The sequence below is a fragment of the Oryx dammah genome, unplaced genomic scaffold (assembly GCF_014754425.2).
Source record: "Oryx dammah isolate SB20612 unplaced genomic scaffold, SCBI_Odam_1.1 HiC_scaffold_3, whole genome shotgun sequence".
In the NCBI taxonomy this organism is placed as follows: Eukaryota; Metazoa; Chordata; class Mammalia; order Artiodactyla; family Bovidae; genus Oryx; species Oryx dammah.
In genome coordinates this window covers 71331581-71346048 of record NW_024070187.1, presented here as the reverse complement: position 1 = coordinate 71346048, position 14468 = coordinate 71331581, and the positions used below count along the sequence as shown (strand labels likewise).

The 14468-nt window shown below is 40.1% G+C and overlaps 1 protein-coding gene across 1 annotated transcript in view; it reads right to left on the bottom strand.

Moving 5' to 3' along the window:
* Window positions 1-906: 906 nt before the first annotated feature.
* Window positions 907-14468, bottom strand: part of THEGL (theg spermatid protein like) — a 40535-nt gene continuing 26973 nt past the window's right edge. Inside the window, exons 6-9 of the mRNA XM_040238268.1 lie at window positions 12004-12118; window positions 4933-5064; window positions 2534-2709; window positions 907-1021 (exon numbers count right to left, since the gene is read on the bottom strand). Of these exons, the coding sequence (XP_040094202.1) occupies window positions 907-1021; window positions 2534-2709; window positions 4933-5064; window positions 12004-12118 (538 nt within the window). The remainder of the gene's footprint in view (window positions 1022-2533; window positions 2710-4932; window positions 5065-12003; window positions 12119-14468) is intronic.

Here is a 14468-nt window from a genome sequence, read left to right as displayed (position 1 = left end):
AGCAGCAAGAAGACCCAGCACAGCCAAAGAAAGAAACATGGGTGCTATTCCCAGCAAATTGACATACATGCAATTATACATGAACTCATAGAAGATTTATGGACCCTGCAAAGGCTGTCTTCAGACTCTAGGTTAAAAAATTCTGATCCAGAGTAAGCAGAAATTACCAAGTTTATCAATAATTTGATTTTAATATATAACTGTATTTTTAATAAAATTATACTTCAATTTGGAGCTGAAAGTTGCAATTTGATTTATAACTCTATGGCAACATAATCTAGGCATATAGACTCTGGATCTCAATGTTCTTGCTTGTAAACTGAAGATGATAATAATTATCTCATAAGGTTACTGTATTTCCTTTGATATGTATCTAGTGTAGCACTTGTCACAAAAATATTTAATAAATGTTCATTTACTCATTCAAAAAAATATAGTAACCTGTTTCCTAAATTTCATCTACAGATTATAGAAAGCATTTTGACTTATCCGCAAAGGCTTCACCGTTTTTCAGTGTTACTTCTCAGTAATGAGGGGGCAATGGAAAAGTAACACGGAGAATGATTTCAGTCTTCAAGATTTATTTGAGAAGACAGTGAGATGTGATCAGCTACTGGAGAACATAGATCGCACTGGGAAAAGAAAAGCAAAACCAGCAAATATATGGAGGTTTTGATTTTTCAGGTCCGCCAGAGCAATGAGACCGCTGAGATATGCATGAGGAGAGAATAAGGATAATAAGGCGGGCATTCATTTTCTCTTTAAAGCATGCTAGAATCCCCGGACCTGCTAAAGACACGATTGCAGGTAACAGCAGCAGTGGTGTTCCCTAGAGGTCCAGGGTATATTGAGGGGGTGGAGGCTGCAAACTGACGCAACAGACTAGGGAACTGTGGCTTTCTGTTTTTAACGAGTAATAGGTTCTGCCAACTCCTGGATCCTCGGAGAACATTGTGTTTTCAAGGCAGCTGGCTTGACTTTAAAGACTTCTGGATCATAATATACAATATGCATAGGAGTCCTGAAATGGAAAAAAAGATTCAACTTGAAATAGGATGAAAGGGAAAGAGAACTAACAGTTCTCAGGCATCCACTATATGTTAGGCACTGTGATATTATCCCATTTTGATTTTCATAAGCATCTCATAAAACAGGTATCATTGACTTCCACTATACAGATAAGGAGATGAAGGTTCAGGCAAGTCGTAAGAATGACCTGTGGTCAAATCTAGATTTGTGTCAGATTCCAAAGCCTTTCCTCTTTCCATAGAAAACAAATTCTGGAAATTCCTCAATAATTTGGCAGTGTTAAAACAAAGCCAGACAGTTCACTAGTGAACTTGAAGAAATTATGTTTTTTTGAAGTTTCCATCCTTAACCACCAAATAAGAATTTTGCTACCAGGATAGAATATTGAGTACCTGATCTTACTCTTTCCTTTCCTTTGTCAGTGTAGAGAGAATGACTGTCATTTCATTTGATGTTTAACTTTTTTTTTTTTTAAGAAAAACTTATTGCAAAATTTTAAAATATTTTATTATATAAGATTGAATATATTTCCTATTCCCTGAGCTCAAGACTACTACAACTTTTTCAATTATGTTTTCTTGATGGTGCTAGAAAAAGGGGATCAAGTATTATCCCTTGAAGGTAACGAAATGAATTGAGGTTCAGGCAGGTTGAGAAGTCTTCTGAAAAATGAACAGGAATTAGAGGCAAGTTTTTCTTTGCTTAATATATTTTCTGATTTATTTGAAATAGTTCATACATGCACATGAGGCAAAAACACTGAAAAATTATAAAAGTCTATTTAGGGAAAAATAAGTCTTCCTCCCATCCTAGCTCCCTAGGCCTCCAAAGTAACCATTGTTACCAGCTTATTATGTACTCTGAGATAATATAAGTGGCATTTCTCCCATGGCTCAGCCCATAAACAATCTGCCTGCAATGTAGGAAACTGTAACAATTATGTTTCTGATCTATAATTTGTTTTCCTTAACAATATAAGTATAGATGTGTGTTAGTCGCTCAGTCCTGTCCCATTCATTGCCACCCTGTAGCCCAACAGGCTCCTCTGTCCATGGCATTCTCCAGGCAAGAATACTGGAGTAGGTAACTATTCCCTTCTCCGGGAGATCCTCCTGACCCAGGGATGAACCCCAGGTCTCCTGCATTGCAGGCACATTCTTTATCACCTGAGCCACTAGGGAAGTCCCAACAATAGAGATAGATTATTCCCTTAATAATATAGATAGATAATCCCATATCCATAATAACAGAGTTGTATCCTAGGTCTAAAGCTCAAAGCTAGTTGTATCCTAGGTCTAAAGCTAGTCCACTATTTAATTGTAGTCTTATCAACAAGTCATGGTAAGAAGACCATAGATTTGCCACAATAAATGTAACAAGTGAGATGATTTTAAAAATGTATTGTTTTCCTACAATTCATTTCATTTACCTTACCAGATCACCTTTTCCCTCTCCTTAGTATCCCCAGGCTTTCCTGTCCCATCTTAGCCTTTAATTGACATACCTTATATTTGGGTTAGCTAGTTCTTGAATTCTGGGAGATATCTTGGAATGGATAGCAGCATAAGATACTGGCCAGAGGGCATCGCGGGGAGGTAAATAATCTTTATGAAGAGGCTTGGCCTTAGCTAGAGCTAGTATTCGAGGGCTAGGGTGGGCCAGCAAGGCAGCGTGGGAGATCTATAGTGGAAACAAAATGATACAAAAATTTCACATCTCTCTTTTCAGGTATAGCATTTATTGAGTCACCATTATTTCTCTCCTGATTACTCTCTAACTGGCCTCTCTGCTTCCCTTCTTGCCCCATACAAGCCAGCCTTCATACAGCAGTTACTGAGGGCGAGAAGGTGCATTTTAACAAATGTATTCCATGAGCCAGAGAGTGTTCTCAGTGATTTGCCTGTATCATTCCCATGCAATCACCATAATAACTTGATGAGGAATGCACTTTCCAAGGCCCAAGTCAAATCATGTCACTCTCAGGGTTTAAACCTTCCAGCAGCTTTCCATTTTGCTAAGAATTAGGCTCCTTACTGTGGTCAAGAAGGCCCTACATGATCTGCCTGCTCTCCTCCATGACCTCACCTTCCTTCCATCTCTCCCTTGATCACTAAGATCCCAGCCACACAGGCCCCTCTGGCCCAGCTCTTTCCATCTCAAGACCTTTGCACTTGCTAGTTCTGCTTGAAACTCTCTTTCCCCATTCTTGTCATGCCTCCTCTTCATCATTCAAGCCTCTAGACTCAAACATCACATCCTCAAGAAGCTCTTCCCTGACCATCCAAGGTATACCAGCCATTCTAATTACCCTATTTTATCTTCTTCACAGAACTCACCAACACCTGCCTTAGCTCATTTATTTTATTATTGGGGTGTTTATTGTCTGCTTCTCCCCACCAGAATATAAGCTGCTTGAGAGATGTACCTGTTTGCCCACAGCTGGACTAGATTCTGGTGCATAATTGTTACTGAATAAAGATAGGCTGACTGACTGACTCATTGACTCATTTTGGTCTTACTTTGGAAACCATATATGCCAGGAGGCCTTTCTATTATGTTGGTTTGTTGGTAAAATAGGAAAGATGACATATAGCTACTATTCTCTCCCTCTGAAGAATATGATTATCTGCAGTAGTGCATGTTCAGTTGCTCAGTCATGTCTGACTCTTTGTGACCCCATGGACTACAGCCCACCAGGCTCCTCTGTCCATGGAACTTTCCAGGCAAGAACACTGGAGTGGGTTGCCATTTCCTTCTCCAGGGATCTTCCTGACCCAGGGATCGAACCCTCATCTCCTCCATCTCCCACGTTGGCAAGTGGATTCTTTACCACTCAGCCACCTGGGAAGCCTCATCTGCAGTGGAATCATTTTTTTAAAAGATTTTTTTAAACCCCCAGACAATCCTAGCAATTAAAGATGGCTATAATCACATACCAAGAAAATGGAGAATCAAGTTTTGATTTCCCCAAAGGTCACAATTCATTTTAGCAAACTCAAGTCACTCTCCCAAGGTTTTATTGATTCCCTAGGGAATTTCCTAACAGAATTCCACATCTAATCCTCAGATTCCTATAATGATGAAATTGGTGTGACTCCGTTTGGCAACATGATCATTAGGTATTTATTGAAAACTCAGTTGGGATTAGAAGTCAAGTAGCCACTAGAATGAATGGAGGGGAGAGTCAGGGAGGAAGAGTGAGGGAAACCACTGAAGGTGTTGGGCTCTGGGCTAAACACTGGCCTTACTGACACCACAAGTCATAACAGTCCTGAAACTTGGAACTATTATCTTGACAATCCCCTTGCTCACAATGCCATCACAACTTTAGGACTTTGGCACGTGCTCTTCCCTTTACTAGAACATTCTCTTCTCTTCTCATTCACTTAGCTGACTCCTTCTCATTCACCTCAAATAGTCTTTCCTTTAAGAGTCTTTCCCTGATTACTATACACAAGAAGCGTGTTCTCTACCCTCAGCCATAGTCACTCCTTTCCCATTTTCTTCATAGCACTTACCACTACTTGACATCATCTTATCTGTTTACTTTTTTTTTTTTTTTTTGGTCTCCCTCCACTGTGTTCACTGGGCATGGTATCTGGCACTCAGTAGAGATTCAAATCCTTATTGAATGAATAAGGCTCAAGAAGGTTATCACAACATCATAGAGCTAGCAGTAGTGAGGCAGGAACCTGAACCCAGCTCTTATTGACTCCCAAATCCATGATGCTCTTCACCCTCAACCTTTCTCCGTATCTTGCAGCTAGAACTTCCTTCCCGCTACAGACTACTCTTTCAAGGCTTTCTTATCCAATGACTTTGGTCTATGCCCTACAGAGGCAAAGTAACACCTTGGAATGAGCAGAAAGTGAGCTGAAGGATGCCAAGGTAGTGACGGCTTACAGGACGAATGGGCTTTTCACTTCTTTCTCTTTCAAAGCACAGACCCTCTATCTTAATCCGTGGATGGGCAAGGTCTACGATTCTAGGAGCTGCAATAGCAGACAGGGTAGATGATAAAATCTTGGTTTCAATCTAGGGGAGAAAAAGAAAATAGTAATTATAAGCATCAAACACTAAATACTATCTAGATCATAGTTACAAAGTAGTGTCTGATTGCTAGAGCAGACTTCTCAGTAAATTCAACAGAAGAGATGAGAATATTATAGTAACCCATGATTATAGCCGAAAGGATCAATTTCCATCCTTCTGAAACTAGGTTGTATAGATTCAAACTCAGCTGTTTTGGAACTTACTTTTAAACTAAAGATGGGGAAGAACTGAACAACAACAGTACTAACAGTTACTATTAAAAGAGACTTAGTATGACATTCATAGAGGTAAAAGGCCTTCCTACAGTGTATCCATCAGAAGTATCTGGTGGCAAGTAACCTCAGGCACTTTATAGTAACTTAACTTCTTTTGTGGGCGTGTGTTATTTTTAAACTCTTAGAAGATTTAGAATTAACTGTCAAATAGCTAAGAAAATAAAACTCATAGAAATAACACTTTGTCTTCAGTATGCTACTGCTAAGTCGCTTCAGTCATGTCCGACTCTGTGCAACCCCAGAGACGGAAGCCCACCAGGCTCCCCCGTCCCTGGGATTCTCCAGGCAAGAACACTGGAGTGGGTTGCCACTGCCTTCTCCAATGCATGAAAGTGAAAAGTGAAAGTGAAGTCGCTCAGTCGTGTCCAACTCTTAGCGACCCCATGGACTGCAGCCTACCAGGCTCCTCCGTCCATGGGACTTTTAAGGCAAGAGTACTGGAGTGGGTTGCCATTGCCTTCTCCATTTCTTCAGTATAAGTATGTGCAAAACTTGATGAAATTTGAACAGGGAGTGTAGAATAGATGTGGTACTATATCAATGTTAAATTTCCTGATCTTGGTAACAGTACTGTAGTTCTAAAAGATAATAGCCTATTGTTAGGAAACACAATAAAGCACTGAGGAAAAGGGGTATACGATGTCTGTAACTAACTTTCAAAAATGATTCAGGGAGGGAGTTCTCTGATGATCTAGTTAGGATTTGGCACCTTCAGTGCTGTGGCCCAGGTATGATCCGTGGTCAGGGAACTGAGATCCCAAAAGCTGTGCAGGGTGGCCGAAAAAGAAAAACATGAACTGAAAAGTGATTCAGGGAAAAAATTAAATACACACACACACATCTTACACAGAGGAGAGAGAATGACAAAGCCAATGGACTTAATTTTTGCAGATTGTGAGTAAATTTGAAATTACTAAAAAACAAAAAATAAGTGTATATTAAAATAAAAGTAGGCACACGTTTTAAGAGAATTTGGCCTGTAAGAATGATAACATTACAACTGCAATTTGCAGTGTATCATGGAGTAAACTGATTTGGAAGGATGACATTCAGTTGAAATCTTAACTTTATGTTATTCTGAAACAAGCTGGGACGTGGGACCTTTTATTGCAGTGCCTGCACCTTGACAAATGCCTCCTGGAGCAACATAATACAAAGAAACTATAAGGGGACTAAAAAGAACTGCTTATGTGCACAGCTGGGGCAAATTATGAATAAGTAGAAGATACAAAAAGACCAAAACTCAACTGCCACTTTGAGATACCAGGAGCAAAAGCATGATCCCTGCACACAGCACCATCAAGGGAGTTGGCAGACCACCTAAGCCACCCTTCAGCGGCTCAGTTGAGTCCAACTCTTTGCAGTCCCATGGTCTGTAGCCCACCAGGCTGCTCTATCCATGGGATTCTTCAGGCAAGGATGCTGGAGTGGGTTGCTTTTTCCTCCTCCAGGGGATCTTCCAACCGAGGGATCAAACCTGCCTCTCCCGCACTGGCAGGCAGATTCTTTACCACCGAGCCACCTAGCCATCTGCCCCTACCCTCCCCCTGTTTAAGGGAGCAGCTCACCCCCATCTCAGGAAGCAAGCGAGGGTACCTGTTACTTGTTTTCCCTCTCCCCTGCTGCAGCATGAGTCCCGATGAAGCCTTGCCTGAATTTTTCATCTGGCCTCTTATCAATGTGTTGATTAAAAAGTCCAAGAACCTGGGCCAGTATCAATTCTTACAACATTAAAAAAACTTCAGGTTCACTGTATTTATGTTTAATGTATTATATTTTTAAATAACTATTTAATATTTGAGGTTTTATTAATGTAGATGGTTGACATAAAATAACCTGAAAAGAAATCAAATTTAATATATTTAGGCTTCCCAGGTGATGCAGTGGTAAAGAATCTGCCTGCCAATGCAGGAGACACAAGAGATGCAAGTTCAATCCCTGGGTCAGGAAGATCCCCTGGAGAAGGAAATGGCAACCCATTCCAGTATTCTTACCTTGAAAATTCCATGGACACAGGAGCCTGGTGGGCTGCAGCCCACGGGGTTGCAAAGAGTCAGATACGACTGAGCAAGTAAGCACGTATAAATATAGTTTAAACTATTTGAATGAATTTAATTAAGTTTGTATATCAAATATTACTTAGGACTCTTAAAAGTTACTGTCAAAAACTGCTAGAATTATAAATAGAATAATAAAACTACCAAACTAAACTTAAAAGTCTAATAAATAGATTTTCTAATTTGAAATTTTAAAAATTGGCTATTAATTACTTAAGAGCATACCTTTGCACAGTTTTTTATTCATACAAAAATCATGCTCAAGGATACCAAAAGACTCACATCACTGGGTGTGGAAGTTTTTTCTTAAGTGCCTATAAATTCTTTGCCACTTCTCTCATGGAGAGGTGGGGTTTGCGGCCCTGCCCCCTTGAATTTGGCCAGACTTGTACCTTTATCAATCAACAGAGTATGCCTGCAGGGACATAATGTGACTTCCAAGGCCAAATCATAAGAAAAACATGAAGCTTCTACCTGATTCTCCTGGAAGGCTCACCCTTGGAACATTATAATTTAGGATATTCCTTCTCAGAACACAGCTGTCATGCTGAGAGAGGTCTAAGCCACATAGAAAGGCCATACAAAGGTGACCCTGTAAATAGTCCCAGCTAAGTTTAACCTTCAAGTCATTCCAGTTGGGGGCACTACAAATAGTTTTTGTAATGGACTGGATCAGAGATCAAATTGCGAGTTATCATTTCATGGAGAAAGCAAGGGAGTTCCAGAAAAACATTTGCTTTATTGACTACACTAAAGCCTTTGACTGTGTGCATCACATTAAACTGTAGAAAATTCTTCAAGAGATAGGAATACCAGACCACCTTCCCTGTCCCTGAGAAACCTGTATGTGGGTCAAGAACTGGACATGGAACAACTGACTGGTTCAAAATCGGGAAAGGAGTATGACAAGGCTGTATATTGTTACCCTGCTTATTTAACTTCTATACAGGGTATATCATGTGAAATGCCTGGCTGGCTGAATCCCAAGCTGGAATCAAGATTGCTAGGAGAAGTATCAACACCCTTAGATACACAGATAAGACCACTCTAATGGGAGAAAGTGAAGGGGAACTAAAGAGCTTCTTGTGAAGGTAAAAGAGGAGACTGAAAGAAATAGCTTAAAGGCTAACATTTCAAAAATGAAGATCATGGCATCTGGTCCTATCACTTCATGGCAAATAGATGGAGAAAAAGTGGAAACAATGTCACATTTCATTTTCTTGGGCTCCAAAATAACTGCAGATGGTGACTGTAGCCATGAAATTAAAAGGCACTTGCTCCTTGGAAGAAAAGTTACAACAAACCTAGACAGCATATCAAAAAGCAGAGACATTACTTTGCCAACAAAGGTCCATCTAGTCAAAGCTATGGTTTTTCCAGCTGTGAGAGCTGGACCATAAACAAGGTTGAGTGCTGAAGCATTGATATTTTCAAATTGTGGTGCTGGAAAAGACTCGAGAGTCCCTTGGACTTCAAGGAGATCAAAGCAGTCAACCCTAAAGGAAATCAACTTTGAATATTCATTGAAAGGACTGATGCTAAAGTTCTAAATACTTTGGCCACCTCATGCAAAGAGCCGACTCATTGGAAAAGATCCTGATGCTGGGAAAGACTGAAGGAAAAAGGAGAAGGGGGCAGTAGAGGATGGGATGGTCAGATAGCATCACTGACTCAATGGACATGAATCTGAGCAAACTCCAGGAGATAGTGGAGGACAGAGGTGCCTGTTTTACTGCAGTCCATGGGGTCGCAAAGAGCTGGACATGACCTAGCGACTGAATAACAACAATGGGCTGAATATTTATATCCACTCCCTCAGCACCCCTCCAACCTCCAGCCAAATTCCTATGTTAAAATCCTAACCCCCAATGCAATGGCACTAGAGGTGAGGGCTTTGATAATTAGGTTTAGATGAGGTCGTGAGGGTGGAACCTCCATAAAGAGATTAGTGTGCTTATGAGAAAAGGGAGGGAGATCAGAACTCTCTCTGCTTACATACAAAGCATAGGTCATGGGACACATATCAGGAGGATGGCTGTTACAACCCAGAAGAGGGTCCTCATTAAGAAAAGAATCTAAGGGCACCTTGACTTGGATTACTCAGCTTCCAGAATTATAAGAAACGTCTGTTATTTAAGCCACCCAGTCTACGGTATTAACAGCAGGGCAAGCAAGGCATGTATGGAGCTTTCAGTTGATTTTAGCTCCCTACCATTTGAGACATCCAAGCCATTAGAAATCTTCCAGTTAAGGCTCCAGACATCATGGAGCAGAGACAAGTCATACCTGCTTCCCTGTCAGAGCTGCTGACTCATAAAATCCTTGAGCAGAGTGGGCTTCCCTGGTGACTCAGGGGTACAGAATCCGCCTGCCAACATAGGACACAAATCTGCAACTAGAAAAAGCCTGAGCAGCAACAAAGACCCAGCACAGCCAAAAATAAATAAATTTAAAAAAATTTTATTTTAAATCTTTGAGCAAAACAAAATAACTGCTGTTTTACATCACTATGTTTGGGTATGGTTTGGTATAAAGCAACAGATAACCAGATCAGAACTTAGGGATGCGTCCTCTGTTCAGGCATTATGTGTTTTGTGGCACTTTGCAAATACTGTCTTTTTTTTTTTTTTTAATTAAAGGTTTGTGGCAACTCTGCATCAAGCAAGTTTATAGGCACCATTCCCCCAACAGCATCTACTCACTTTGAATCTGTGTGTCATATTTGGGTAATTCTCATAACATTTCAAATTTTTTCATTACTGTTATATTATGCTGATCTGTGATCAGTGATCTTTGACTTTACTATTGCAAAAAGCTTATGACTCACTGAAGGCTCAGATTATGGTTAAGAATTTTTAGCAGTAAAATATTTTTTAATGAAAGTATATACACTGGGTTTTTAGATATAATGCTATTGCATACTTAATAGACTACAGTAGTATAAACATAACTTTTATATGCTCTGGGAAACAAAAATATTCATGTGACTTGACTTATTGCAATATTTGCATTATTGGCATGGTCTAGAACTGAACCCAAAATATCTCTTAAGTATACCTATATTCGGAGAAGGCAATGGCACCCCACTCCAGTACTCTTGCCTGGAAAATCCCATGGATGGAGGAGCCTGGTGGGCTACAATCCATGGAGTCGCTAAGAGTCAGACACAACTGAACAACTTCACTTTCACTTTTCACTTTCATGCATTGGAGAAGGAAATGGCAACCCACTCCAGTGTTTTTGCCTGGAGAATCCCAGGGATGAGGGAGCCTGGTGGGCTGCCGTCTATGGGGTCGCACAGAGTCGGACATGACTGAAGTGACTTAGCAGCAGCAGCATACCTATATTAGTTCTAGACTATCTGGAATTTGTTCTCTGAGCAGATTAATGATTCTATTGCCAGGGGTCAAAAAAAAAAAAAAAAAAAAAAAGACACTGGTAGTCCATGGCATCCATTGACAAAACAGAAAGCAACATTTGGGTAACCAAGCAGCTGCTGACACAATCTTTTTAATGAAATAAAGAAGTATATGGGGTTGGTTTATTGCCTCTAAGTGCACTGGAGAAATTGAGAAAAGAATTATCAGCTCAGGGCTTTAAATTCCCACTTGAAGGTGTAGTTAAGAGACTGGAAAAGTTTTTGTGACTTATCCAAAATAAATCCTTATCTCCTATGGTCACAGGACTGAAAATATTGACAACCGAACTCAAAATCTACTTCTGTGAAAAGGTGTGCTGCTGCTGCTGTTGCTAAGTCGCCTCAGTCGTGTCCGACTCTGTGCGACCCCAGAGATGGCAGCCCACCAGGCTCCCCCGTCCCTGGGATTCTCCAGGCAAGAACACTGGAGTGGGTTGCCATTTCCTTCTCCAATGCATGAAAGTGAAAAGTAAAGGTGAAGTTGCTCAGTCGTGTCCGACTCCTAGCGACCCCATGGAGTGCAGCCTACCAGGCTCCTCCGTCCATGGGATTTTTCAGGCACGAGTACTGGAGTGGGGTGCTGTTGCCTTCTCTGGTGAATAGGTGTAGTTCAGTGCAAATTGAATTCCCAAACTTATATCGTTTCCTATATTAAAGTTAAGGAATTAAAGTTAAGATTGAGAAGGAACTGGACCTTGAAAATTGGAATTGAAACATAAGGGCACATTCCAATGAAGCTGGGTACCCTTGAGTATCCTGAGCCTTCCTCCCTTGTCTGAAGAGGTGAGACTCTCCTGGACTGAAGAACCTGAAATGGCCACTGAGGCATTTTCCAGGGAACTTCTGATTTGCCCCTACTCTCTCTCATTTCTCCTAGGTCTATGACCAGACCCAAGTCCCAGCTGCTATGACAGTCTTCCATAGACTTCTCAACAGCTCCCATAATTTCTTAAGGTTAATTTAACATAATACTCATCGTGAATCTGCTTCTCACATCAAATCCTGACTGATATATTAGGCACAGTGGAGACAGAAAAGTTCATTTGATGAGAGGGGAAAATAAACAGGAAGAAAAGAAAAATACCCATGTAGAAATAAGAGGGAAGACATTACAGTTACAGTCAGGTTACAAAGTCTATAGGAACTGTCTCTTTCACATAGACCCACTTACACTTTTTGGAGGAACATAGTTTGGATTTGTGGCTTTGGCTACTGAGAGTCGTAATATCCGAGGAGAAGGATCAGAGAATTGAAGAGAATCTCTTATTAAGTAATCATTGAAGGGTCTATAGGCAAATGGAACATGAAATATAATCACTGGAAGAACTATAACTCCATTCTTTATTGCTATAATTAACCTCCAATCAATTATATATATATTGTTTCTATCTCAGGAGCATCTTTTCCCCAAATCATTCATGCTCTTTCTATTAGATTGGTGTTTCTCAAAGTTGTTTTACTATGACTCGCAGTACTAAGTGAAGTCACTCAGTCATGTCTGACTCTGCGACCCCGTGGACTGTAGCCTAACAGGCTTCTCCGCCCATGGGATTCTCCAGGCAAGAATAGTGGAGTGGGTTACCTTTTCCTTCTCCAGGGGATCTTCCCGACCCAGGGATTGAACCTGGGTCTCCCACACTGGAGGCAGACGCTTTAACCTCTGAGCCACCAGGGAAGATTTTATGACATAGTATATGTAAATTTGCATATCTGAAACTAAATGATTATGAAATGATGCTTTCCCTAGGCAATATATTCTGATTTATAAAATTTCATTTGATTTCATTAAAAAAAATAATTGGAATTGATTTCATGATCCACTGATGGGTTGAGACTTGCAGTTTAAAAAACACTTCACTGTCTACCAAAACCTCCTATTAAAACCCTGAGATAAAAATTCCAGTCACTATCAAGAACCTCCTGTGGTAGGCTCCTCTGCAGGACAGTCTGAGAGTACTGGCCATAACTCCCAGCAACCTGGTCGATTATCATAGTGGTTTCCCTACGTATGCCTTTTCCAGAACAGATCTGTCAAGCAACAAACCCACAAACATAGTATGGAAAATGTTTTTCTCAAATAAATACGATTACCCTCTAGGATTAGTCTGTTAGATTTAAAAGCTGAAATATTGTTAGCATATCATAGAATTTACCCTTTTGAAATGTACAATTCAGTGCTTTGTGGAACATTCACAAAATTGTGCAATCATCACCACTACCTAAATCCAGGATGTTTTCAATGCTCTAAAGAGAAATCCCATAGCTATGAACAGTCCTTCCCCATTACTCCATTGATCATCCCTAGAACTAGTAATCTACTTTCTGTCTCTAAGGATTTGCCTATTCTAGAAATTTCAAATAAATGAAATCATACAAATATGTTGCTTATTGTGTGTGGCTTACTCTACTCGGCATATTTTCAAAAATCATGTATCAATTGTCATTTCTTTTAGGGCTGAATAATATCACATTATATGGGCTTGTCATATTTTGTTTATTCATGCATCCACTGATGAACATTTGAGTTGCTTCCACTTTTTGGCTATTTTGGAATGCTGCTCTGTGAATAACCACGTACAAGTTTTTGTGTGACCATGTTTTCAATTCTCTTCGGTGCATGCCTAGGGGTAGCGTTGCTGATCATACGATAATTCTATGTTTAACATTTTGAGGACCTGGAAAACTATTTTCCACCCAAGCTTCACCATTTCACATTCCCACCAGCAATGTATGACGGTTTCAATTTCTCCAATACAAGTTATTTTATGTATATTAATTACTATTGGTACTATAGAGGTGTGAAGTAGAATCTCATGGTTTTCATGTGCATTTCCAAGATGATTAATGATATTTAGCATTTCTCATGTGCATTTTGGTTTATTGTATATTTTCTCTGGAGAAATGTCTATTCAAGTCCCTTGCCTATTTTTTAAATTGGGTTGTCTTTTTTGTACAATTTTAAGAATTATTTATATATATATTCTGAATACTAGTCCCTAATACAATCTGCAAATATTTTCACCCAATGTATGAGTTGTCTTCTCATTCCCTTGAGAGTGCCCTTTGATGCAAAGAAAGTTTTTACTTTTGATGAAGTCCAATTTATTGTACTTTTTTTGTCACATGTGTTTCTAGGGTCATATCTAAGAAGCCACTGCTTAGTTACAGAGATATATGCCTATGTTTTCTTCTAAGAGTTTTACAATTTTTGCTTTTATATTTAGGTCTGTGATTCATTTTGAATTAATTTTTATGCTTGGTGTGAAGTAGGAGTCATTTGCAAAAGAATGAAGTTGGACCCCTACTTCACACCAAACATACAAGGAATGAAAAGCCCAGTTATCATGGGCCTCCCTGATAGCTCAGTTGGTAAAGAATCCTCCTGCAATGAAGGAGACCCTGGTTCAATTCCTGGGTTGTGAAGATCCCCTGGAGAAGGGATAGGCTACCCACTCCGATATTCTTGGACTTCCCTTGTGGCTTAGCTAATAAAGAATCCACCTGCAATGTGGGAAATCTGGATTCGATCCTTGGGTTGGGAAGATCCCTTGGAGAAGGGAAAGGCTACCCACTCCAGTATTCTGGCCTAGAAAATTCCAGACTGTACAGTCCATGGGGTCACAAAGAGTCAGACAT